General features: G+C 38.7%; 4 protein-coding genes across 4 annotated transcripts in view; all 4 read left to right on the top strand.

Moving 5' to 3' along the window:
- Positions 1-6,525, top strand: part of ptpra (protein tyrosine phosphatase receptor type A) — a 25,400-nt gene extending 18,875 nt beyond the window's left edge. The window contains exons 15-22 of the mRNA XM_035661825.1: positions 4-153; positions 257-350; positions 514-590; positions 765-899; positions 1,473-1,598; positions 1,763-1,914; positions 2,303-2,438; positions 2,897-6,525. Of these exons, the coding sequence (XP_035517718.1) occupies positions 4-153; positions 257-350; positions 514-590; positions 765-899; positions 1,473-1,598; positions 1,763-1,914; positions 2,303-2,438; positions 2,897-2,971 (945 nt within the window). The 3' untranslated portion in view covers positions 2,972-6,525. The remainder of the gene's footprint in view (positions 1-3; positions 154-256; positions 351-513; positions 591-764; positions 900-1,472; positions 1,599-1,762; positions 1,915-2,302; positions 2,439-2,896) is intronic.
- A 2,527-nt stretch (positions 6,526-9,052) lies between these two features.
- Positions 9,053-10,427, top strand: gnrh2 (gonadotropin-releasing hormone 2). Its single transcript, XM_035662131.1, has 4 exons — positions 9,053-9,154; positions 9,755-9,900; positions 9,998-10,081; positions 10,262-10,427. Exons 2-4 carry the CDS (start codon positions 9,766-9,768, stop codon positions 10,298-10,300), a joined length of 258 nt encoding a protein of 85 aa, XP_035518024.1. The 5' UTR covers positions 9,053-9,154; positions 9,755-9,765; the 3' UTR covers positions 10,301-10,427.
- A 626-nt stretch (positions 10,428-11,053) lies between these two features.
- On the top strand, positions 11,054-17,768 carry zmat1 (zinc finger matrin-type 1). Its single transcript, XM_035662314.1, has 7 exons — positions 11,054-11,192; positions 13,503-13,609; positions 13,696-13,779; positions 14,552-14,687; positions 14,862-15,155; positions 15,755-15,845; positions 16,226-17,768. The coding sequence occupies exons 1-7, from the start codon at positions 11,054-11,056 to the stop codon at positions 17,205-17,207; spliced, it is 1,833 nt and encodes a 610-aa protein (XP_035518207.1). The 3' UTR covers positions 17,208-17,768.
- A 2,061-nt stretch (positions 17,769-19,829) lies between these two features.
- cd8b (cd8 beta) lies at positions 19,830-25,805 on the top strand. Its single transcript, XM_035661195.1, has 7 exons — positions 19,830-21,116; positions 22,478-22,828; positions 24,152-24,238; positions 24,593-24,682; positions 24,902-24,935; positions 25,102-25,153; positions 25,253-25,805. Exons 1-6 carry the CDS (start codon positions 21,059-21,061, stop codon positions 25,118-25,120), a joined length of 639 nt encoding a protein of 212 aa, XP_035517088.1. The 5' UTR covers positions 19,830-21,058; the 3' UTR covers positions 25,121-25,153; positions 25,253-25,805.
- Positions 25,806-26,001: the final 196 nt, after the last annotated feature.

Raw genomic sequence — 26,001 nt, forward strand, 5'->3', positions numbered from 1 at the left:
CAGATGCAGTACGTGTTCATCTTCCAGGCGTTGTTAGAGCACTACCTGTATGGAGACACAGAGCTGGAGGTGACCTCTCTGGAGTCCCACCTGGCCAAACTCTACGCCCCCTCACCTGGAGCTGGCTGCAGTGGTCTGGAGGCTGAATTCAAGGTCTGTCTGCGTGTTGTATTCTTCCAAAGTGAACAGTTATTCTCTTTGACCCCCTCAGCTATCATGCTTCTGCATTTAACGGTTTCGATCTCGTCATTTCTAGAAACTGACATCCATCAAGATTCAGAATGACAAGATGAGAACAGGCAACCTGCCCGCCAACATGAAGAAGAACAGAGTCCTACAGATCATTCCATGTGAGTCATAGTCATACGCGTGAGCTGTGGGTATGTGCAGCGTTATTGTACCTGCACACAGTGATGAATGCTATGATGCGTCATAATGAAATTGCAGATATAGTCTGTAAACTCTTAAAGCTTCTCTTCAATCAAGGTTAATGTTTCTCCTCGCTTCTAACAGATGAGTTCAACAGAGTGATCATTCCAGTCAAACGAGGAGAGGAGAACACAGACTACGTCAATGCCTCTTTCATTGATGTGAGTGTAAAAGCACCTGGTATAAGAGTGGATCATTTATTAATTTCATTTCATTAATGCAAGCAATCGATAAGTCTCCCTTTCTCCCTCCCACTGTTTATTTTTTAGATCCTCCATTTATCCCTCCTTTCTTTCTGGTAATCACTTCCTGTCCTCTCCTCTGTCCGGTCACAGGGCTACCGTCAGAAGGACTCCTACATGGCGAGCCAGGGCCCCCTGCAGCACACCATAGAGGACTTCTGGAGGATGATCTGGGAGTGGAGAAGCTGCTCCATAGTCATGCTCACTGAGCTGGAGGAGAGAGGGCAGGTGTGTGTCTGCGTGGATGTGTGCAGATACAAACACTAGTGTTAGATATCAGGTCAATAACTGGCTAAAATAGAATATTGATATTAGATAATTTACTCAAAGCTAACTTGATGCCACCAGTCCTGTATAACATGGTAATAATCTGAGCAAAGTGACTTCTGATCTGTGGTGGTTTTCCAACATGTCTTCCTGTCGGATCTTTAATCAAATGTTATAGAAGTGATTACTAGTCACGTTGTGCTAGTTGATGCTACAATAAAGAGTAAAAGTATTTGTTGGGAATTGTTGAGTCTTACCAGGAAATCCTCTTTCATGTCCAGAACGGGAACTGGTTTAGAATCCAGTTATTTTCAGATTTGGTTTCTGTTTCCTTCTTTGCTCGTGTAATTAATAATGAATGTAAGTGAAATCACCATCTCTCTTTAATAGTCATTGCCATTTAGACATCTTTTAGAATTGAAAAATCACCCTAGATGTTGAGGACATTGCCATTTTTAGATTTCCTTTAATTTTCCAAATCGTAGCATGTCGTTAAGCGTGGTAATTTGACCATCTCTATTGTGGGTCCTGTAGGAAAAGTGTGCTCAGTATTGGCCAAGTGATGGAGCAGTGGTCTATGGGGACATCTCCATTGAGATTAAAAGGGAGGAGGAGAGCGAGAGCTACACAGTGCGTGACCTCCTGGTCACCAACAACCGGGTAAGGAAGGACAAATACAAACACACTCAAGGGTCTTAGAGATGACTAAATATCATCGATTAATATTGTTCTTTTTGCAATGATTTATACCGACAACAGTCTTTGCAATGCTACATATAAAATATATCCTAATTTATTCTTTTTGTCCTCCTCCATCTTTCCAGGAGAACAAGGCTCGAGCAGTGCGTCAGTTCCATTTCCATGGCTGGCCGGAGGTGGGAATCCCCACTGATGGTAAAGGCATGATCAACTTAATTGCTGCGGTGCAGAAACAACAGCAGCAGTCTGGCAACCACCCCATCACAGTGCACTGCAGGTAAAACACACACACACACAACCTTCTTCACTCAGTGTATTGCAGTTTTAACCTGTATGTACCAGTGAAAGAAAAAAATGGGAAAACAAAACACTTGATGATAATAATAATTATCTTTTGATTGTTATTGATTGTTTGTGTTACTGTTGCACAATGGAAATATTTCTGGCAATCAAGTGTGCGAGTGTGTGTCTGGGAAATTGTTGCAGCTATTAAATCACAGGAAAAAACAGCTCAGAAGAATTGTTCTCTTCTTCCTTGTGACATTTAAACTGCTCCCAGAAATGTTGCTATGCTCCTTCTCACGACAAAACCTGTTGTGTATATGTAATTGCTGCTAGTGTGTATGTTGAGGTTTACATTTATGCCTGTATGTGTGTGTGTACAGTGCTGGTGCTGGCCGAACGGGGACTTTCTGTGCTTTGAGTACAGTCCTGGAGAGAGTGAAGGCAGAAGGCATCCTGGATGTCTTCCAGACAGTCAAGAGCCTCAGACTGCAGAGACCCCACATGGTGCAGACACTGGTGAGGGCCCCTTTCAACCTTTTTTTTAGGAAATTAGTTTTGATGACCTCTTTGTCGAAAGGCCTTATAATCATTCATCATCATTTCACCCATCTAACTCTGGGAAGGAAAGAGAAAAAAGCTTTCCTAAAATGTCGAACTGTTCCTTTAAGAAATTAGTTTAATTTTATTTCAGAGATAGAAATGAAATCAAAATGAAAGGTAGATTTTTTTTTTTTGTACAGGTTTGTATTCCTCTGATGCCTTTTAAGTGATCAGTCTAATTGCTTAGATCTTACAAATACAGTTGTTTAATTTAGTGTATATTCTCCTGCGTGATTGTACTGCCGTTTGTACTGTAAGCCTTTCTACAAGGGATCAATGACAGCAGTGATTGAAATGTCACAGATTTGAGAAAATGATTGTTTAGTAGTTCCAACTGGCGTGACTGTTTCTCCTGTCCCCTCCCCCGTCCACAGGAGCAGTATGAGTTCTGCTACAAAGTGGTCCAGGAGTATATTGATGCCTTTTCTGACTACGCCAACTTCAAGTAGGGACCTGCCGTGGATGGATGGATGTCCATATACAAGCATATGCACACACCAGAACACACACACTTACATTAACATGCAGAAAGCTGCAGAAAGCTGCATAATCCCATCTGATGGATTAAAAAAAAATAAAAAAAAAAGACTCCTCACAACTTGACCTGTGGATGGGATGAACTGCCCAGAGGAAAAGGGAACAGAGGCCTCGGCCCAGAGGACAGGGCAGCGCAGTCGGACAGAGAAAATAACTGAGATGCCTTCTTGAATATTTTGTAATATTGGTCTTGTTAATACATCCCTTCACCCCCATTTGCTCCCCCTCCCCATATGTATATATACTTACTGTGTTGCATCTTATTACTTTGGTTTCAGACACAGTTTTGAGTTTGGCTGCATTTTCGGGTGGCACCTGTAATGTATTTTATTGGTATATGAATATAAATCTAATGCTTTGGAGGCTAATGTAAAAACATCCAGAGTCAAGGTAATTATGTTTGGGTTTCATTTTTCATTTTTTTTTTTTTTTACTTTTTAGGGTCAGAGACTTAAAACATTTTTGGCTTTGCTAGAGCCGCGCTGTAGCAACATGTGTGGTAGCAGAACCCTGAACACTTGCAGACAAAACTCCCAGACATTTATACAGAACATACACACAAGAGGAGCCATTTTTTTTCACTCAGTTTTAGTTTTATTTATCGAGCCAATTACAATTTCTCCCCTTAGTTTCAGGGGTTTGAAGGTCACTCACGTTTAAGAATCTCTGTGATGTAGCTCATAGACTCAGGTTGACATACACACACAAACACTAAATACCAGGAGCCATTCATTTTCTTTGAGCATCTGTGTGTGTGTTTGTTTGAACGGGAGCATAAGCTAGCAGAGAAGACACAGTGAGTTTTCACCTCACTGTCAGCTATCAGCCGAGTGCCAAAAGTCCTTCACTCACTTCTTTATGAAGCTCTGGAGACTGAGACACTCTTCCAACCATGTTTAGACATTTCGTCTAAGCTTCTGTAGCCAACACATTTCTGGGCCAGGAGATTGGGGGAAATAATAAATATAGATTTTTTTTTTTACCCTTTACAGAAATTTAAGGAATAGGAGCAATGGTCAAGCTTTAATGTAAAATCTCTTTATTTTATTTTAAGGTCTGTTACAGTATCAGCAGCAATGTTGGTCATGTTGACAAACCAAAACACAATCAAAGTAACTCAATTATTGCATCATAGAAATCAACAAAATGCTATATACACAGCATATTTCTTTTCTTGTTTACAGACACACGTCAGTATTTCTTGTAGATTGTATTGAGCATTTCTTTTCTGTATAGGTTTCCTTTGAGTCTGCTTTCTTCCTTTTTTTAATATCTGCCTCGCATCACTCCACTGTACTGTCATTTCCCACCATGAACACTAATGCTGAAGAATGTTCATTTTTATTCGAATGCTGTTGCTAACATATTCCTCAAAAATGGATACATTGTTACTTTACTTACTTTAGTAGTGGAGGTGTGCCATGCGTTTTTGCTATGATTTATTTTGTATTTTTTAGTCCTGTGAGGACATTTAAACTTGAACTACAGTGCTTGTTTTTTAGATGAGGTCACGATTGAGGCCCTGCCCTTTATGACTGTAATGAAAATTTAATCATGTCAGTTAACCGCAGAGCTTTCAGGTCAGTCCTTATTTCAACTCAGTCAGCTCAGGAAATGACTGATGCCAGGATTGTTTAAATTTTCAAATTGAACAAATTCAGCTTGAGTCCATCTCCACTCGCCTCACGCTTAAGTGGTTTTAACATATAACGCCCAAATTGTAACATATTTTATGCCATGATATTGGAAATTATATTCCTTTTAGGACTTCTTCAAGAGATTATTTTTAAAATGTAGATTTTATCTGAAAACAGCCCCATACTTGTACATTATGTACATCACAGTAACAAATGCATTAAACTAAAAGAAAAGGAGCACAATCAGATTTAATTTATTGAAAGTGGACATCATTAAAAGTACATGCTGAATTATCAGGAAGGGTCATTGCGTCAATGTTGATTGTTTGAACACTCATGCACTATTTACACCAAAAGCAAAGCCCTTAGAAATACAGAACCAAATAAGAGATCAGGTCAGAATGATGATATGGCCTTTGATATTGGAGTATGGGAACTATATTGGAACATTTTAGAAGCTTTTTCAGGTCTTCTGTAAAAAGGCCCCTGCAGGGACTTAAAGTAGCAGATATTTGAATTGACCAGTCACTGAAACTGTTGGCTGTTTGTGCATCGTCATCGTCATTTCAGGTCTTCTTTCGTTCCAAAGCGTCACAAGTGCCCGCACTCTTAGTTAGGTGCCAATTTTTTCTTGATTTATTTACTTTGTTGCTTATTGGGTCTGTAGAGGGGATGCTTTTCATTTGGCTGTTCTGTCTGTGCTTCAGTTACATGGGTTTAATGTGTGTTTGGATCCTGTGATCACTTTGTCACACTGCAGTCTGACAGCAAAACACGACACTGTGCCAATCCACGAGACGCACTATTTTGCTATTATAGTGAACTTAAAAAGTGCCTCACTGGTATGTTTAAAAAAAAAAAAAAAATATTAAATAATCTTAATTTTCTCAACTTTACATACAACATGTGGTGGTACCGTTGTCACTAATTTGTATGACGAATCAGTAGGGCCAAAACCAAGACTGGGTCAGTCATCCTTCCTTTCACATTCCCTGTAGTAGCATAGACGTACATACCTTGTTTGTGGAGATCAAATTAACATTTAGGTCACTTTTTAATTAAATTCGATTTGATTTAATGGCTTCAATTCATTCCATATCACTTTAAATGTGGGATCCATGACAAGTAATCAATTGTGGGTACCCGAATGTTCAACTAAACAATTATAAATTTTTCCCACAACAATTACAATTGCATCTTTTATGCATTATCTCCTAGGGAAAGCAGTTGTCCCCTCTTTCACATCCCAGTGGAGCATTTTGAATGCCCCGGAAAAGCAAAACATCTCTCTGTTTCTAGAGCGTTAGACTTGAGGAAGACCGGAGTCCAACTTTGCTCTTCTTCTCTCCACCTTTTATTTGTCCTTTATGTCTCCTATCCAGCTCCACTCACTGCTGTCCTCTTATTGCTTCCTTTTCATCTTTCACTTTGTCCTTTGGACCATTTTATCCCAGTGGTCACTGCCCACTCCCCTTTGTACATAATGTAAGGTTATTTATATTTCATTCCTGTCTGCTGCCTTGCTAATTTTATTTTCTAATCCCCCTTCTTTTTTTTTCCTTTTTAAAAGATGTATATTGAACTGTATCGGGACCATTTTGAAATGTATTAGAGATGTTTTGTTTTGGCCATTTTTAATTTGGTATAATTGTCTTAAGCAAATCCTAATTTTTAATTTGCCTATGTTTGTTTCTAGTGTTTTGTTATTCAACATTTGAATATATGTATATATAATTATATATATGATAAAATTATATATAATTATATAATGCCAAATGGCCTTTCTAAGCAAGATACTGTTCAAACCTAATAAAGTGCTTGAGATTTTATGATTTGTCTGTGTTTATTATGTCTTTAAATGTAATTTAAAACACATAAGTGCAGTTGCGTCATGTGTCCAAGTCGGGACAACCTGATGCTCATTACAGCCTGTCTCTAAATGAAGACTAATGGTACAGTGATCCAAAATAATTGCCAATCCTTCAATCCTTCATGTACCTTATAGATCAGGCTGTCCTCTTGAGTGTTGCTCTTGAAGGGTTTTCAGTGTTTAACCTTTCACCCTCGATCAAATAATGTGCTTTTTGTGTCTTTAAATAATTAATCAGGAAATAATTTAGGGTTACTGTAGAAATGTTTTTGTGGACAGTAATACCTGGAATACATTTTAGGACACATTAGGTTTACATTACGATGGTATTGCTATTGAATATTATTCAGCGGGGTGGTCTTACACTTTCTTTGGGTTTTGGATGCACAGCAGTCTACCAACTCAGCAGAAATGTCAAACTATAGATAGAAAGATGGAAAGATATTCAGTATAAATCTAAACAATGACTTTAAAGGGCACTCTACTAATTGCAACAATACTCTCGTATCTTAAGCTGTTTGATTTGAAAGCAAACTTATTATAATCATAACTATTTTAATTAGCCTTTCTGAAGAATTCTCATTGAATTCATTCTGAGGAATGATAAAAGATCATCACTGCTGTTTATGATATGTTTTTCACTTACTCCACATATTTGTCAGTTGTGTCTAAAGAAAGAGCGAGAGACAAGCAGACAGACACACACAGACAGGCAGGAGAAACCTGCACAACGGGGCCTTTTAACTTAATTGTTGCAGAAGAAGCAACACCCTGCTTGTTCATGAACCTGTTATTCAAGAGGTTATGATAAAGATCAGCTGTACATGTGATTGGAAAAGAGCAGAGGAGCAAAATCTCGTCATGGCCGGCGTGGAGAAACGCACTCCACATGAACAGCCAGGCTCTTTCATGCTTTTCATGACATCATCAGGGTTATCTCAGCATTGGCTTGTGACTTCAATTCTTACACACAAAGTCTGTGTTTACAAAGTGAAGAAACTGACAGAACTGAGCATTTGAGGCAGGGAGGTCATAAGGAAAGATGATATCAAGTTGCATTAAGGGAAATATAGGATCATACTAGAAACTATGGATATCTTTGGACCATTCTTTTGAAAATATTTTTCTTGTGAGTGCAAAGGTACATTTAAGATGGAAAACTTTGATCCACTGGTTTCTTTTATGCATTAATACACTATTTAGTGACAGGCCTTTCATTGTTAACTGCAATCTGTAGTTGTCTTACGAGCAGGTCAAAAGAGGGTTAATTTAACATGCATACCAGCAGTGGGTTCACTGTATATCTGTTAAATGCTACAAGAAATTCAAGAAATGTTTTTGCATCTCAACAATCAGTTATATTGAATTAATGCTGTAAGAGCTCCGGACCCAGTAAAAGTAGTAAAAAAAAATGATGGTCAGACCTCTGAAATAAACTAAACTTACATGACTATTAACATGATTTTACAATTGGTTTGTATCTCTTGAATGTGTGCTGGAGAATACAAAATGGCACATAACAATATAGCCACCCATCAATATAATGTAAAACTTTAATGTTCATTGACAGATTTCTGAGGAGGTTTTTGCTCTTCACATTGACAGGTGAGTCTGGGAACAGGGATCATGTCTCATCAGTGACGCATCATGGAGCCATCTTGCTTCAACCAATCCCTGGAACCAAACAGCAGGAAGTCACACTGCAAGTCACTGCCTGAGTAACAACTGGTTCTGCATCTAAAACTCTGAAAAGGAAATACCGTTCCTCCTCTCTAATTGAGAGGGATGTCATCAGTGGCCTGGGCAGAAGTCCACCGTGTTTGTTCCCCTTGTCATCTGTGTTTCCGCTGACTGAAGGGTCATCTGGGTTAGAGGGAGGATGTGTGATGGGTCACTGTGGTCAAAGTAGGTGCAAAAAGAGAGGAGATTGGAACTATTAAAGTTTTACTTCCTGACAAGGATCTACTGTTTGATCTGTGAATCTGAGAAATACTATTAGTCAAAGAAGTGCCCAGACTATTAGACTATAGAGTTATGTTTGAATATATATTCAATTATATATATTGATTTGGAACTGGGCACTTTTGACACATTTTGAGATTCTTTTTTTAAGTCTGTGTGCTGCAGAAAAAGTGTACATGAATAATACTGTTGGCCATTTATCTGTTAACTGAATGAATGAAATCAGTTACTCAGCGAAAGTGGCAGTATTTGGAAGTAGATATGGGTGGTGTATGTGAGCAGATGAACATCCCAGGGGCCAACGCTGTTTACAAGTGATAATTGGAATTGGCCATGTCCTCTGACCTCTTGTCCACAGGGACCGTTCATTTCACCACAGGGGACAGAGGGACCAGTGGGGTCAGTGATGGGCGGGACCATTAAGGATTGGATATAGAAATGTGTGTTGGGAGGGGAGCTATTTAGAGTGGTACATATATTGAGGAGGAGGACGAGGTTGAAGAGAATCTCAACAGTAATACACTTTGAACTGTGAGATACGTTCAGAAACTGACCAACTGAAGGACAAGCAGAGAGAGCTCCTGGTGGGACGTTGGGACACCTGTAGTGATAAAGTTGAGACCAAGGTAAGGACACTTACTTACACTTCTACATAGCTTTACTGTATTCTGTCTAAAATATACACTGGTAATCTTAATATTACAGTGGATGTTGTTGGAGACCTAGCTTTAATAGAAGGTGATTATTATTACCTGAAACTTGTTGTCTCTCGTGCTAAACTGCTGTAAGATTTTATATTTTTATGAGCATTTTTCAGTATTTGGCCTGACATTTGGCCTATCACAGCAGGACATTGGGGAAAACAGGCAATGAATGTTGAAAGTCCTAAAAATGATGGCCATTGATGTTGTTATTTTTACTACAGTCAAATGAGAAAAAAAATTGCTGTCAAATAATTCAGTCCAAATATTAAACCTCGTACTGTGTCTTAGCCTGAATGTCTTGATATTGTTGCTATATGGTCAACTCTATTGAGTTTTTTATTGCAGGAAAAGCAAAATCAAGGATGCCAAGCAACTGATGTAAAATATAATGACAGCAATTTACATGAAAATCATGTGAACACTTTGCAATTTGTTTAGATTTTCTAAATCAGATACCAAAGGATCAAAGACAATAAAGCCTCTTATACTCAGAGCTAACTCATCGTCCATCTCTGCCTTTAGGTGGGAATATCATGTGTGTATCTCGGCTGGTTTTACTGTTTGGGCTGCTTCTATGTGTGGGGGCTCAGCTGTCCAACGCCCAGCACTGGTCCCATGGTTGGTACCCCGGAGGCAAGAGGGAACTGGACTCTTTTGGCACGTCAGAGGTTGGTATCAGTGTTTGTGTGTGTTTTCTTATTCACTGGACATTTCCTGTTGAGAATGTAGATGTTCTTTACCTCGTTACTCTTCTCTGTGTCTCAGATTTCGGAGGAGATTAAGCTGTGTGAGGCAGGAGAATGCAGCTACTTGAGACCTCAGAGGAGGAATGTTCTGAGAAATATCATTGTAAGTACCCGATCCAGTGCTGTATGGGAGCAGGTTGTACACAGATGCCACCTTGTTGACTTAATGCCCAACATATATATACACTGGACATAACTGCAAAACATTGTACAATAGCTGTACATTACGAGCATAGTGTATAGTGTGTCTGACTATCATGTTATACTGTATCATTCTTCACAGCTGGATGCCTTAGCCAGAGAGCTCCAGAAGAGGAAGTGACAGCTCTCCACCCTATACTGCTTTTCTACCCTCTTCTTCTGTATTCTTGTCTTTGTGTGAAATAACTTTATGATGATCTATTTCATGGAGTTGTCAGTAAATTTGTTTTCCAGCATTACATGGATTTCCCCAGTGGCAAACAAATGTTGAAATTACAATGTCCCATAATAAAGTACCTTTTTTGATATTAACTTTCTTTCATTTTTTGGTGTCCAAAATTGTCTATGGCATAGTGTGTATAATAATGTCAAGTAAATAAAGGAATGGTAGGAACCATAGATGTTGTGGAAGTAGCAAAACAATAATAAAATGCATGGTGGTTGAATTATATAAGCTGTTTTGGTCTCAGGGTCCTGGTATTGTGCATGCTGGCTTACTGTCATGGCTTACTGGGCCACTAGAATAGAACAAATAAAAACGGCTTATTGACAAAAACTCAAATACACTACACTGGAATTTGATTTATTATTTTTTTGGGACGGGGGGGTTACATTAGTTTTAATTTTACATTTATTTGTTAGGTTTTTCATAAAAAGGGGTCAACAGTGTAGGCTACAAAACTTCCAACACTGTATTTATCAATTTGAATAATAAGAAAACACAGAGTAGTCCAGTAAGTTCATAAACTGAGTTTGATTTAGGTAAGATACTTATAATACTATAAATAATTACTAATAATGATTATCCCTTCAAAGCAAACGCCATTAGTACTACAGCGCCACTGCGCATGCACCAAACAGCTAGGAAAAAAAGATGGACGCCAGAGGTGTCTGTTCTCCGCTGCTTGCAGAGTCAGACGCTCAAAATAACACTATTAGTACCCCTAACGCGGCTTCTGTCACAGATGCTGACAAAGTAATAAACACTAAAACAGATAGTACCCAGGTTGAAGGTGAGTTTTGTCTAGAACATGCAAATTCAGCCGTACGACGTCCTACCTACCGAGCCACCGTTAGCTTTTAGCTAACTAGCTAGCCCGCTCAACAGTCGGATGAGCTAAGTTAGCTCCTTAGCTAAATACGCTTTGTCAACTGTCTAACGTTAGCTGTGACGTTAGGAGTTGCTCAGTGTTGTACACCGGTCTGTGCGTACATAACTCGTAAAAAAAAAAAAAAAGGTTTCGCCCACTAAAACACCCTTTTAATACTTAAACCAGCCTGATAATGGAAGTATACAAAGTTAAGAGGTTGCTCGTTTTCCCAGGTCCGGAAGTGGTTAGCCAGTTGCTAATCCCAACCAGACAGCTGTTCGGCCATTTCAATTAGACACATAACACGACACGTGTTTTAGGAACGTAGGCCACCAAATAACTTGATCCTACATAGTGAGTGACATTCATTTTACCCCCTCTCTGGCAATAGATGGTAACTCAGACAGTAACGTTGTTTAACCAGTCTAAGAAATTAACTGCAATACAATGAAGCAGTACACCATCTAGTCTGAAGTGAGGGGAAAAGTACTCTCAGGTTGGATGTTAGTTTGAAGATCAAAGACCTCATCAGCTGAAGTGTCCTTCAGTCTAACGTGAGAAATGGCCATGTGATCCTCACTCGGTGGCGCCGCTTACCAGTAGAATAAAACAAGTTCAATGTAAGGGTGTGAATAGAAAACATTTTCTGTTATACAAACTTCGTGCACATACTTTGAGAAACAGTACCCACGGTCTCTGTTTTCTCGTTAACTGCCAGTGTGATTATCATTTGGTAAGTACAATATTTGAAATGTATCAGCAGACAGCATATACAGTGTTTAGACATTGTTTTACTCATGTCGGTACATAGTTTATTTGGGCTGTATTATTATTATTTTACATTGATACAGAGGGAGATTCTGTATTTCAGTGTTGTCTTATTGTATTACAGTGGAGGAGTTGGTTAGTTAAAATGTGGCGAGTACACTATATATGTAGGCTGTCAATATTGGGACTCTGAAATTATTCCATCATGGTCCTTAATTCCAGTGACTTATTTCTTAACCTCAGGTTTGTACTTAATATATATATTATTTTTTGATCTGGTCAATGATTTATCAGTGACAGCTGATCATCATAAAGAACATCAAGCACATCTTTGCAGATGAGACACTAACAAATAGTTGTTACTCAAAATAAAAGAAGGTAATTAATTTAAAATCCGTAATGTGTTAGACTAACAACACTAACCCTAACTGATAATTTCACCACCAGTCATAAAAGCATATTTACCATTCGTGTCCCCTGATTAGCTCATACTGCATCAGGGCAGCCAGCAAGCATGTAAATAAATAGATTTTCACAGAATACCTCAGTCCATATTTATTGATGTAAATTGATTGATCATATGTCATTTGAATAGAATCTCTAAGAATGAAACTGACACACTGCTTCATCACATTTTTAGAAAAATAGCCACACCCATAATCAAATATTTGCCCAAAGAGTTGAGCTGTCATGAGGATTATTCATCCACAGAGATGTTGCAACATGTTACAAAAATCTGAGTCCTAAATAATCGAGTTCGAACTGAAAGTGAGCAGAGCCTGATATATTTTATTGATGCTATACAGAAAGTGCAGTGGAAAATGAATATGAGATATTGGACAAGCACAATGAAAGCAGTCTAGCATGAAAGCTTAATTTTCTCACACTGTAGCAATATATGATACAAGCATAGGACTGTAAGAGGTTGGTGTTGAGTGGGAACAATACAATTTTTATGGAAATTCAGGTATACTTATAGTTTACTGCCATCCCAAAGAATACTTTGTTAAACAATATATAAATTATGTTAGACAATGGATATTGCCTTGCTTTAAATATGGTCTCAAGGGCGTAGGAGCGTAGAATTCAGTAGAAATGTATGCAATTCATCTAAGATACTGCATTTTCTATTGTACAGGAAGTTGTACAAGGAAAAGTTTATAAATTAGCATTTCATTTAGGTTTTTTGATTTTGCAGCTACAAATGTTTCAAAAACTAATTGTTAGAGAAAAACCAGAAACTAGTGTGGAGCCACAAGAGCATCAGTCAGATTTGTTTTAATATAGCTCTTGCACAGAGCTTTACTTATATCTAACATAGGTTTGTATTATGTATGTGAAAAAGTTAAATATGCTTTTAATTCCTCTCAAATGAATAGTCCGTTCCTTGTTCATACTTAAATAATCTTCCACAAAATTCACTGTGGCCTAATTGTAACGGTGACCGTACCTTCTGCCTCACAGGAGACCAGAGCGAAGAGGAGCTACTAAAGGGTCTCCTCACTGACGACTACTGCCATGTGTGCGAGGCTGTGCTGCTCTTTGAATCTCAGCGGCTGTCCCACTATGAGGTGTGCGCTGCTTTCCAGAACTAGTCATGGAACTGTTGCTTTGGGAGCATTTGTAATCATTTCTGCCGTATCCGTCCCCACTGCAGGGAAAGAAACATGCTCAGAAACTCAGGGTGTACCTGCAGGCCAAGAGAGCCGAGAAGATGAACACAGACACCACAGGACCCCAGGTTAGCACTCATTCAGAGATTTTACTCTTTACACATTTAGGTGTAATCTTAATCTGTAAAGACGGACAATGAGCGTAGCAAACGAATGAACATAAACCATAATGCTGCAAGTGTCATAACAGTAAGGAGTCTTACGGTCATAGCTTTATGTTCTTCTCAATAGAATATGATCTAGGAGAGATCTATCCATGAGAGAGAGGTGCACAAACAAGAAGATGCAGAGCTTAGACTGGTGCATAGGCACGGATGTACCAAGTCCCAAACGCAAGTACCAGCATAGACATTTTGAATTTAATACAAGCAACCGTAGGTTGCCGTGGAGAGTATATTTAAAATATGTAATATGGTAGAAATTGTGATTTTCTAAGACATCTTCTTATTTTCTTCTTTATTATTTACATATTATGTCAGGAATAGGGCTGTGTATTGGCAAAAATGTACAGGTCCAATACGCATTGTGATACAGGGTTACAGTTCAGTATATTGCGATATATTGCAATTTAAAAAAATCTCACCCCCATATGCATAAAATCTGAATCAATAAAGTACTCTGGGTAGCTAGTAGCTCACCTGGTAGAGCTTGCATCCCATGTACTAAGGCTGAAGTCTTTACTCCAGCAGCCCAGGTTGGATCCCCAGTTTACAACACGGCTGTCTAGCACTTGAGGATTTAAGTTTAAATATTGATACAGTATATATCAATATTTTCTTACACCCCTAGTCAGGAAGCATATATCTGTTTTTTGACATCCCAGTCTCATGTTTTTTGCAGCGGAGCATGACTACTGATAAGGACCATTTCTGTGAGCTGTGTAACATGGTGTTTAGTTCCCACGTGGTGGCAAGATCACACTATGAAGGCAAAGTCCATGCAAAAAATCTTCGTAAACAAGGTCTTCAACCCACAGGCAAGTGTGGGTTGTGTGATGCAAAAGTATTATAGTGATCTGGGTTTAAATATCTACAGAACAACAGCAAAGTTTGTTAAAAGTATGATTCAACTGTCTGCTGAAGTTCTGCTTAAGTTCAGAAGGTCAAAAAACTAACAAAAACTAACTTAAATTAATGATTTCTCATTGCAGTTATAGACAGGTACGCAGAGGTGAATACTTTACCAAGTCTGACTCGGGATCCTGATAATGTGGACCAGAAATCAGTCCCAGAGGATGTTGTGGAGGAGCGTCCGGACCCGACAGCTACCACAGAAACCCCCAGCACCGAGGTTGATCTCAAAGACCCAAACAAGTACTGTGCCCTGTGTGCTGCTTCCTTCAACAATCCCCAAATGGCTTTACAGCACTACAATGGACGCAAACACCAGAGGAATCAGACCAGACAGGAGCTGCTCAAAGAGCTTGGAGATGATGTCCAACAAGGTAACACAGGATCCCGCCTCTCAGCTAAGCAGTATCATACAAAGGGATGCAGTTGCACATTACACTATTGAGTGTATTTTATAAGACAATATTGATGTGATGAAAAATATTTTTTCAGGCACATTTGTCCTTTGTTAGACACACTATATCCCAGTGTCTATTAATCTATCTGAGATTCAAGGTGACAAATAAAATCATTGGAAGCTGGCAACAGTATGACAGCCCAATACAGCCCAAACGACCAAGATCACACTGATATTTGAAACGGCAAATGCCCTCAGCTATGAAGATTTCATCCCATCAGGGTTAGCTTGAAGGTAGGAGATTAGCAGGTAGGTGTTAGCTTTATAACTGTCTGACAATAAACAGGTGTTGACAAGAGGCAGTTAGTCTGACTGTGGTTATGCTAATTTTTTTTTTAATGGTATTCTTGGTAGAGAAAACTTGAAGACTCCCAAATGCAAAAATGTTAAACAAATATTATTTTGATGCATGTTAGAAACTTACAAGCTGTATATTAAAGTGCTTGTAAGCCATTATTTGATCGTTTATGCCACCTTCCCTCCTTTCCCACCTCACCCTCTTTCTGTTGCCTACAGCCAACTCCCTCATGTGTCAGATGTGTAGCGTGCAATTTAACTCTGTGGAGATGTACCAAGCTCACATGCAGGGAAACAAACACCAAATAAGGTAAGATTGAGAATTTCATGACAAACACAACGTCCACTGTCATTGTGTCATAGTTTATACTGCACTGAAAATGGAATCTCTGCTACACTGCACGTCAAACTTTCCTCTGTAGACCTTTGACTAGATTAAAGCTCCATTCAGTGATTTTCTGATACACCCAATCAGATACACACAGACTCTTTTCACAGCAGCCATTTTGACATGATATAGTTGGTTAAACACAGATGTTACCAATGATGCTAATTAAGTAAAACCATCGTAACACCAGTGTTTAGCCTACTATTTCATGTCAAAATGGCCGCTGTGAAAAAGCTATGTCACCTAACGTCTATGTTGCCTGCTGATATCAGCATTATTCCTGTTTACATTTTCTTGACCAGGGAGAAGAAGGTCGTTGACCTGTGCAACTCCCAACAAAAAAACTACAGCACATTTGCAGATGAACTGTCAGATTACATTCAGGTTCAGAAGGCTCGTGGAATCACCCCTAAGACCGGTCAAGCCCATGCTCTGGCTGGCGAGGATGAGGAAGATGAAGAAGAAGAGCAAGTATTAAACAAGGGCGACATCATAGAACTGAACAAACCTGCTCCCAACTTCCCTCCCACCTCTAACCCTCCTCATCACTCCCGCCTTGGTTGTTACAACCCAGCTGAACGGTGGCATCCTCCATATCAGGACCCCTCTTGGCCATCCCACGACTTGGTTTACAAGTGCCCTCCTCCAGTCCTTCCAGGCCCAGGCTCTCCACTGTTCATTAGTCGACCCTTAAAGAGAAGGAGGCGCAGAAAGCAGTCAAGCTCCTCCTCATATATTACCTCATCATCCTATTCCTCCTCGTATTCCTCCTCCTATAGCAGTAGCACAAGTGACAGTGATAATGAAGACAGGCGCAGAAAAAAGAGGAGGATTAGAAGATCGAGGAGGGAGAGAGACAAGAAGGCAAGAGATGAGGACTCAGACAAAGATGAGAAGAGGAGAAAGCAGCGGAGGAGGGAAAGAGATAAAGAGTCAGAGGAGAGGAGAAAAGGGGAATCCGGAGAGTCAGAGGAAGAGAGGAGGAGAAAAAAGTGTAAAAATCATGGCAAGCGGAGAAGACGAGATAAGAAATCCCGAGAGGAGGACTTTGAGGCAGTAGGAGGGGAAAGGGTGATGGACAATTTAATGGCAGAAGATATGACGGACAATAGAAAAGAAACTGAAGTGCATATTCAGGCTGAAATGAACGTTGAGCAAGGGGATGGTGGACAGGATGGGCCAGCCAAATCCAAACATAGGAAAGAGAAGAAGAAAACGAAAGAGAAAGTAGATACTAGGACAGAAGAGGAGAAGCTGTGGGACGACTCCATTCTAGGCTGTTAAACTCAGACGGCCCAGTTTAACTAGTCTTTTGAACTGCTGATATTTAGGCACAACATGAAGTGATCACTCGCATGAGATTGGAAATCTCAAACTGTACATTAACATAATCTTTATAGCCATTAACAAAGCAGTTTTTACTCTCTGCACTGACAGCCCAAGTGTGTTCTCTAGAGGTGTGCTAGCTGGCTAGCCATGTTTAGTCAATTTGTGTTTGTAAGGAATGAATGGATTCCTCTCATTTCAGAGTGTTGGAGAGGTTTCTCACACATATCTACATCTATAATAGCTTTATTTTTCACTATGACACTTAATAGGTCTTTGTTGAATTACTTTGCACATTGTTAATAATTGTTGCCTGTAAAATTTAATATTCTTTTATTTTCTTGCCTATCATTTAAAATGATGAAGTCCTTTTGACCTCTAATACATCAATAAGTTAAATTATGTATCTGTGCTTCTGACAAGGATTTGATAGATTGTGAACCCTGTGGCAGCCTGCGGTTGGCGCTGTTGAGCTTCATTCAGAGCACCAGTAAAGCGAATAAAAGCCCATAGATGTTAGCAGCTTTGTCGTTTCATTTCTTTTGAAGTTCAGTGTGCTTTCACTCAGAAGCACACTGAAAGACGGCTATTAGAGATGCAGAGAGCATGTAGAGCGCATGTTGGACTGATTGTTGATGAAGCTGTCACATATTCTTTGCCTGTTGCACAAACCGCAGCGCATCAAAACCATTTTAAACAGTTGTGTGCTCAGACATTGCCCTAGTCTAGAGTGCAGTGTCTGCATGTGCATGTGTCATGGATGTATCTGCTCATCCAGCACATCAAGTGTTTGGGGTCAGACAGGTGCAAGAGATCGAATGAGGACAGCTCTTTAAAAAACTTCAGATTCATGTTGAGATGCAGTCTGTGAGGAATTGAACAAAGGTTTATGGTACTTAAAGGTGACTGAAAAGAGTGAAAGTAAATATCTTAATTCAACTGACTAATAAAGAGCCACTCAAACAAGAGTTGTTTGAAATAGTCTAGTATAAAAACCTAGGCTAGGTGGTTTGTGGACCACATTGCAACTTTTATCAGTTTTGTAAATTTCTTCCTTATGCAGCTCTATACAGTGGGCTAGTTTGGCTTTATTAAAAACTAGATTTCTAGAACAGAACAGACTAAAGTGATGGTCTAATACGTACAACCTACTCTTGATTCAAACTCAATGAAAACCTGGTAACCTGACCCAGAGATTAAATATCCTTAAAGGAAAGTCCTATTTTTTATTACATTACTTGTTTTTGTTTGTTTAAAGATGTTTTTGATGTACAGTATATCAGCTAACTTTGAAGTCTGGCTTTTTGTTGATTGCTGTATATCAGATATTGGATTGCATTAGGATCCTTAGTGCAGAATGGTGCACATTATGTGGCTTTTTGTAACAGGAGAACCGAGTATCACAAGAATCCAGACATAGTAGGCGTTTGTAAATCAAAAACATGCATGAAACAGCTTGCTAGTGTTTTTATTAGAGCCAACTAATTGCTGAGAAGACTTTAATGCCAGATTGATTACTTTTTGAGGAACCAGTGTTGTACAAGTGATAAAGTTCTGTAAAGGCCGTAAGATAAAAAGCTTCTTTAGTGAGAACCAAACAAACCTCTGAATCTGTGACATACAGTAACATGCACATGAAGTTAGTGTGTTGTCTAAAAATACTAAACTTTTAACAAAATAGTTCGGTGAGAGGAGTAGAGAAATTAAGTAAGAGACAAACTTCTCAGCAGGCAGCTTTTGACTTAAAGCGTCGGAGTAGAGAGACCAACAAAGGTGTTACAGCTCAGCTATGTGTAAAGAACAGCTCTGAAGCCCCCTGAGATCTCCTGTTTTCAAAGAATCCTGTGGTCTCGTTCCCTGTCTCGCTCGGGTCTTCGGCCCCCCGTAGAGCGATAGGGTTCCCACATCCTCTCACTTTGAGACCCCCACAAGACCGTTCTACGCCCTAACCTTTCACACACACACACACACAAAACAATGCAGAGACAGAACAGTCCACAGACACCACTCAAGATTTAAGAGCTCATCAGTTTTATCAAGGAAAATATAGGTTCTGGGGATAACAGTCTTTAGAACAGTCAGTCTTCATTTTAGAATGGCTGCCCCCAAAATACAATATAAATCACAGCTGGTGGGATATATTACCTTTAATATGGAGTAAAGTAAATTAGGGTTTTAAGTAAGATAGATCAACTGCAAGGTAATCTCAAGTGCTTCTTTGACACTTCACAGTGCGGTGTACCTCCACAGGTCGTTGCTGCTCATAAATGGTAATGTCCCTCGGAACAGTCTATAGGTGTGATTGATGACGATGATAGAGTGCAGTGTATCTTATCGGCCTTATTGTTTGAAATATCCACTAAATGCAACAAACCAAAACTATTCATTCTGAAAATAATCAATTCTTTTATAGAAAACGGATCAACATTTTCATTTATCATAAAAAATTATTAGTTCTAGCTATCCAAATGTAATTATATCCCTTTTCCTGTTTAATATCATAAATTTAGTTCCTTTAGTTACTGGACTGATATTTGACAAAACAACTTGAAGATGTCCCCTTATGCTCTTGGAAACTGCGAAGGCCATTTTATGGACTAAATGATTAATCAAATAATAGACAATTATCAAATGCTAAAAATAATTGATAGGTGCAGCACTAATTGACTCATTCCAAAGTCAGATTTGTCTAAAAGAAACCTTTGCTGTCGTCTTTTCATGTGTCGTGTCTGTAACTGCCGGATGATCTTTAACTCACATGCCAGTTAGTCCGTCACCCAGCATTGTCACTTAGGATAGAGTGAAGACATTCTGCTACATTTTATCTATTTAATCCTCTACGTTACTCGAATTTTTAGAAAGTAAATGTCTCAATTTATTTTTGTTTTTTGTAATCTAAGCTTTCATATGACAAGAAGGAAACTAGTTCAGTTTGTGAAAATAACTAAGAAATATATTCAGTCCGAATGTCAGAATGAATGATTTCACTATTCAACTGTTTTATTCAATTTCTCAGTCCGTCACCCACAAATATCCCCGCGTTTTGCTATGTCAAGGTGTGTCTTCATACCCTTTATACCCCAAGTTATAAAAAAGAACTGAAGAAGCTGTTTACGCCCACCAGACAATATTTTGCAATAATCTACAGCATTGTAGATCAGGGTTTGAATCACTGATCCTTCATTTCCACTTAATACCTTATGTATCGGCTCCGCACATTGGTATTGCCTTTCCGTGCTCTGCAGTGAGGCATGAAGCAGCGTATGTAGGACTCTGCTGAGCTCTAGGTCACGCACCTGGGCAGAGACCACAGCACTGCAAACAGCTGCTCTGGCAATATACAACTTTCTTATTGCTTGATATGTTGCATCATGTCAGCTGTTTGTCATAATCAGTGTATGTTGTACTGCATCTTTCTCCTGAACAACCCACCTGTCTGAGGTTATTTGTTGGGTATCTACCTTTTAAGTGAACACAGTCAAGAATGTCAGAATCAGACAATTAGCATTTCTTTATGCTCTTATACATGGTACCCTTTTTGTCACTTATGTTATACACACATTTTCAGTAGTGTGTGAGTGTGTGTATGTGTGTGTGTCATGTGTAAGCCCCTTGGCTGGCTTATGGCCCACTCTGATAGGCCCTGTGTGTGTCACATTGGGGTGTTACCTTGACTACTCAGGGCCCCGTCGTTTCAGTTCCTCCCATCATCTCTGACAGATAGATAGCAGGAAAAGAAAGTATCAGCTCCGTCCCTCAGCTACCACCCAAAACTCACACAGCAGTACAGATACTGGCGACCGGACAAAATGATCCCACTGCCGCTGGCATGGATGCTGTTGACGGTGTTGCTAAGGACAGGATCAGGTAAGACCACTACGTTTCTCTGTTTGTTGTTTTTATGTTGTTAGACTCCAGCATTCTCAACATCATAACTTAGTCAGGGGCCTGTAGCGAGGGATGTGTTGTTGTCTACTTAAAATTAAGCTTGCCTGATGTTTAACTTGACTAACGTAACTACAGTCATCACATTCAGTCTTAATCATAGTTTGTGCTGAAATTTGTCTTCGATAGTTCAGACAGACCAAGTACAATGCCGTAGCCTTTGATTAATTTAATTAAAACTGTAATGGCAGCCTTCAAGGGTACCGTAATTATATATCTCAGAATTGTACAGCTATACTGGTATAAGTTATTGATACTGTTATGTAATTAGAGCAATATAATATGTACAATCTGGATTAAGGGTCTAGTGATAATAAATTATGAGGGTAACAATATACTACCTGTTTGCGTTCTGCCGTAGGTTTTATATAAATTAAAATGTTATACATACATTTATTTAATTTTTTTCCCTCTATTGTATCCCCATCAAGGCTTTGAAATTAATTGTATTTGTACTGTATAGCGCAATTAATTGGATAAAGACTAAAACGATTTTGTGCATTCTTGAATGTCGCACAATATGTGCATAAATGTGCATTTATGTACAAAGAAGAATGAAATGATCATCCATATGACTGAAGTGCAAGTAAGCCATGACCTTTCCACACTGGAGACCTTTGAATGTTTGCTGCATATATTTAGATATTTCAAGACTAGTGATTGCAACAGGTATATGCCGACATGCCTGACTTGAAAACGCACAAAATAGGCATTGGAACTCATACTAAAAACAGATGAAATAGCTCTTCCAGTGAAGGCATCCCTTCAACATTGCATAAATGCTAAATCAGTCTCCTCACGTGGCAATTTCAAAATATCACCTTTACAGAGTTTGAAATATGTACAAGAAGTTTCTTCATAGTTTGGCTGTATTTCCATTCTTGCATCACTTAGGTGATAGTTGCTGTGTACTATACCATATTGCGAGTTACGTTTGTACTTTCTTTTGCCTAAACTTTAAGTACAATCCGTTGGATGTGGCTTTTAATTTGCAATTAATCTTTTTTTTTTTTTTAAGTACGAGAGACATGCACTGTTGCTTAACGGTTTTCCTCAAACCTTTATAAACACTAAACGATTGACAAGTTGACCTGAGATATCAAAACAAGACTTTTGACCCTTTTGAGAAAATACACAATTCTTGGGAGTATGGGTTTTGACTTTGTTGAAGTGTTTTAGAGCACCAATTCTTAACAGTATGTGACTGACCTGTAAGAGTTGCTCAATATACTACACGTGTGTGTTTGCTAAAATCTCAAACATCCCTCTATTTTCACCCTTAGGTTCGGACCTGATGCTGCAAGAAGAAAAGGCCGACATGCTTTATCCTGAGATCCTCAGTGTAGTGACTATCGATTGTAACTGCGGTACCTCCCAGTGTGACTCTGCCTACTGGTTCCGCAGTGTTCCCGATAACAGCAAAATACAGTTTCTAGGCAAATGCAACAACGCAGGCCGTGGTAGCATTGAGAATGATGTGGTCCCTAAACGATACGTATTAGAAAAGAGAGGACATTCATTTGTGCTACGCATCCACAATGTGACAGAAGAGGACAGAGGGATGTATTCTTGTGTTCTTAACTACAGGAAAAAGACAGAAATATGGAAGACTGGGACTTTCCTTCAGCCGGGAGGTTTGTATGCTGAAATCTCAAGCGTTTCGTTTACAGCAGTTAAATATCAAGCAGCTAGGAGAATTTCGGTACGTCTCTCGGATTTCAGATTGTAGACGGAGGACTTAATTATTTAGGGGGCTAAATTCCTGATTCAAACCTCTGCATTTAAATCTGGTGCAATATGACACCTAACACTATATATTAAAATGTATTGTACAATGAAGATGAAGATGACTTAAAATTATTCTATACCATGTAACTGCGGCGTCCCCAGTTTGAGTTCATAAAGGTAACTTTGTCTCACACATTTTCTCATGTTTCCACAGTATGTCCCTCTGTCTACTATCTTTTAAAAAGTTATTTATTATATTAACAAAAAAAGTAATAATAGTTTAAAATTTGACTATTACCTCATTGGATTCTTTGTTTTTTGCTCTCAGGCTTCTTATAGTTTGTCACCTGGAAGAGAAGTGGATTACAATCACATATAGTTAGTGGACATTCTCAGCCTTTTTTGGTTTCAATGACCCTCAAATTGATACAGATCAGGCTGCAGACCCGTATTTGATATGATTAAATGTAGTCTCAAGGATCCCTGTCTGATGAGATCTCATTATTCACAAACTGTGTACTGTTGATTGCCAGATTAACTCTGAAGTCTTGGAAACTTATGAACAGAATAATCATTCTTATACATAGTCTCGCTAACTTTTAGTCAATCAAATAATCGTGAAATTCCCCATTTTTCTGAAAACTCCCTCAAACTCCCTCAAGGACCCGTGATGGCCCCTGGCCCCAGGTTCAGAATCACTGCTCTAAACAATCTCAGTAGCACGCAACACAGCTTCTGTTGAGACTTGTATACATGTAACAGGTAACATTACATGATAAATATTAGAGTTTGATGTTACTTTGGATTGTGGTTGAGCACATCTTTTGATGGTGTTACCTGTCTACATGGGCGACAGTAAATGAGTAAAATGAGAATTAAAAAGTTTTCAGATCATGGAAAATAAGACAATTACAATGGGTGAGTGTATGGTGTCTATTTAGATGCCTGTGGCGAGTTTATTCAATGTCTTTGAGCTAAAAGAGAAACATCTGTAGAAGAACTTTCCACTGGCCTAATAAGACTGTACTGAAGAGTTACACGCAGATAAACAATAAACATGATGCATTTGTGGAGAGAATCAGTTGATAAGTTCCTGGTCAGGGTAATTCTTTGACATATCGAAATTTCTGGATCTCCCTTAATCTCTCCTTAAAAGACTCTTTGCATCCTTATTTTGCTGCTGTTTAGTTATCACTTGTCTTTATGGTTGTTTGGTCTTTACCTGACAGTAATCCCTCCAACATTACCTCCTGAGACAAAACCCAAAAGGCCATTCAACCCAGGCTGTCGCTGCCCTAAGAAGAATACTTCACAGGGTAAGTTATTAAGGAGTTTTCTGTGAAGTAATAGGGGCACTTGTATGTTGTGGCAATGCATAATTTGTATGACGTTTTGCTGCTTACAAATTTAACTTTATATGTGTCTCGTGATGTATAAACACTTTCGTCTGTGACTATATGTATTGTAACCGGGAATAAATCTTGTGCACTACGCCAGATTGCGATGATGTAAAGGCAATAAAAGAGGTAGTTTGTACAGACAATGAAATAACAGGTTGTGCGGAAAGAAGTAACCATCTAATGATTGATGATATCACCTGGCTACAATGCAAGAAGCTATAATACAATTAGATAAAACCATGTACTAAATATGTTGTGTGTTTGCTCCAGATGGCTGCGGCTCCCTGATTTTGTGGCCATTTGTTGGATTTATTGCGGCCCTGGCTCTTGCGCTCATCTGCACGCTGTACTACTTCAGCAGTGAGTAGTCCTCCAGTTTAGTGTGCTAGATAATGTAAAGTCAGGGAGGGAAAAGCACACCTTTCGCAGAGATTTATATCAAGCAATGCAGCAAATAATGGTTGTCAAACTATTGGATTAACTTTGATATGTAAGTGTTTGAGTAAAATAAATAAATATAAAATATTTTATCCTATCGCTGACGTGTTTTCTTTTGTTTGAATACGTTCCTGCTTGTAGGGCTACCCAAAAAATGTCGGCATCACTTTGCGAAGTAAGTATATTACTAAGATTACTGTAAATGATAAAAATAGCTGTTTTTTTTCTGTATAATCCTGAGAAAATGTGTGGATTCTTTACATTCCTTGTTTAATCTTGCTTCTGCAACCATATGTACTATAATTGACTGACACTTTTTTCTTTTGTTTTTCTCCATTTAGGAATAAGTACACGACCTAAAGCACTGCATCTACAGCCTATGTTTAACTCAACGTATGTACCTTATGTGTGTAATTTTATATATAAAACATGAATTGTATGCTGGATATGAAAATCTTTCATACACACTAACAGTTGCTTCTGTGATTGTAGTGGCTGAAGTGCTTCACTTGGAGCGGATGTCCAGTGGACCGAGGGATACAATTCAGCTTGAAGATCTACTCTGCAAACAACATGTTGTGTTTATTTACAGTGAAATGTGCACTCAGTCAGAGAAGAGTTTTGTGTTTTCAACAGCAGTAAACATGTAACATATTGTACTATACACAGATTACGAGACAGCTCCAGAGCAACACCAACTTCATATCGAGGCTCTGTGATGTAACATCTCCTATAATATTTTTGATTTATCAGTTAACAATATCCAGATGACCTCATCATTTATCAAGGTGCTTTTTCAGCTCAGCAGGTCTGTGATCAGTTGCTTTGATTTTTAGATTATTGTTGAATCAGAACAAAACAGGGTAGTGTTTCTCTCCCCAAAACTTATCTGTTTATACATACAAAAAGCATGTAAGCGACAAAACAGCTAAATTGAAATATTTTCCCATTTCCCTTTTGCTCTCTTTTGTAATTGTTTGTGTTTTTGTGTTTCACAGCATTTTTAAGTGTTTTTCAATTTTTAAGAATCATCTGTTTAGAAGAAAACAGCACTGTAAAGTTGATTTTTCTATTTGCATAATTCTGTTAAATCAATAAAATTGTATATTTCCAATCATTTAAAGTGATGTAAAGTTACTGTATTATCAGTTATTAAACACATCTATAAACATATTATCTTTTTTACATAAATTCAGTGCCTCTGTACATACAGATAAGTTCAAAAAGGCAGTTACCCACAG

This window comes from Morone saxatilis, unplaced genomic scaffold, assembly GCF_004916995.1.
Source record: "Morone saxatilis isolate NCDOM2014 unplaced genomic scaffold, NCSU_SB_2.0 Contig18, whole genome shotgun sequence".
NCBI lineage: Eukaryota > Metazoa > Chordata > Actinopteri > Moronidae > Morone > Morone saxatilis.

Excerpts from the sequence above, each read along its gene's own strand:
- gnrh2 (XM_035662131.1), top strand. The coding sequence starts at position 9,766 with ATGTGTGTATCTCGGCTGGTTTTACTGTTTGGGCTGCTTCTATGTGTG. Across the intron at positions 9,901-9,997 it reads ACTCTTTTGGCACGTCAGAG|ATTTCGGAGGAGATTAAGCT; the intron begins GTTGGTATCAGT and ends TCTGTGTCTCAG. Across the intron at positions 10,082-10,261 it reads ATGTTCTGAGAAATATCATT|CTGGATGCCTTAGCCAGAGA; the intron begins GTAAGTACCCGA and ends CATTCTTCACAG.
- zmat1 (XM_035662314.1), top strand. The coding sequence starts at position 11,054 with ATGGACGCCAGAGGTGTCTGTTCTCCGCTGCTTGCAGAGTCAGACGCT. Across the intron at positions 13,780-14,551 it reads CAGACACCACAGGACCCCAG|CGGAGCATGACTACTGATAA; the intron begins GTTAGCACTCAT and ends TGTTTTTTGCAG. Across the intron at positions 14,688-14,861 it reads ACAAGGTCTTCAACCCACAG|TTATAGACAGGTACGCAGAG; the intron begins GCAAGTGTGGGT and ends TTCTCATTGCAG.
- cd8b (XM_035661195.1), top strand. The coding sequence starts at position 21,059 with ATGATCCCACTGCCGCTGGCATGGATGCTGTTGACGGTGTTGCTAAGG. Across the intron at positions 21,117-22,477 it reads GTTGCTAAGGACAGGATCAG|GTTCGGACCTGATGCTGCAA; the intron begins GTAAGACCACTA and ends TTTCACCCTTAG. Across the intron at positions 24,239-24,592 it reads TAAGAAGAATACTTCACAGG|ATGGCTGCGGCTCCCTGATT; the intron begins GTAAGTTATTAA and ends TGTTTGCTCCAG.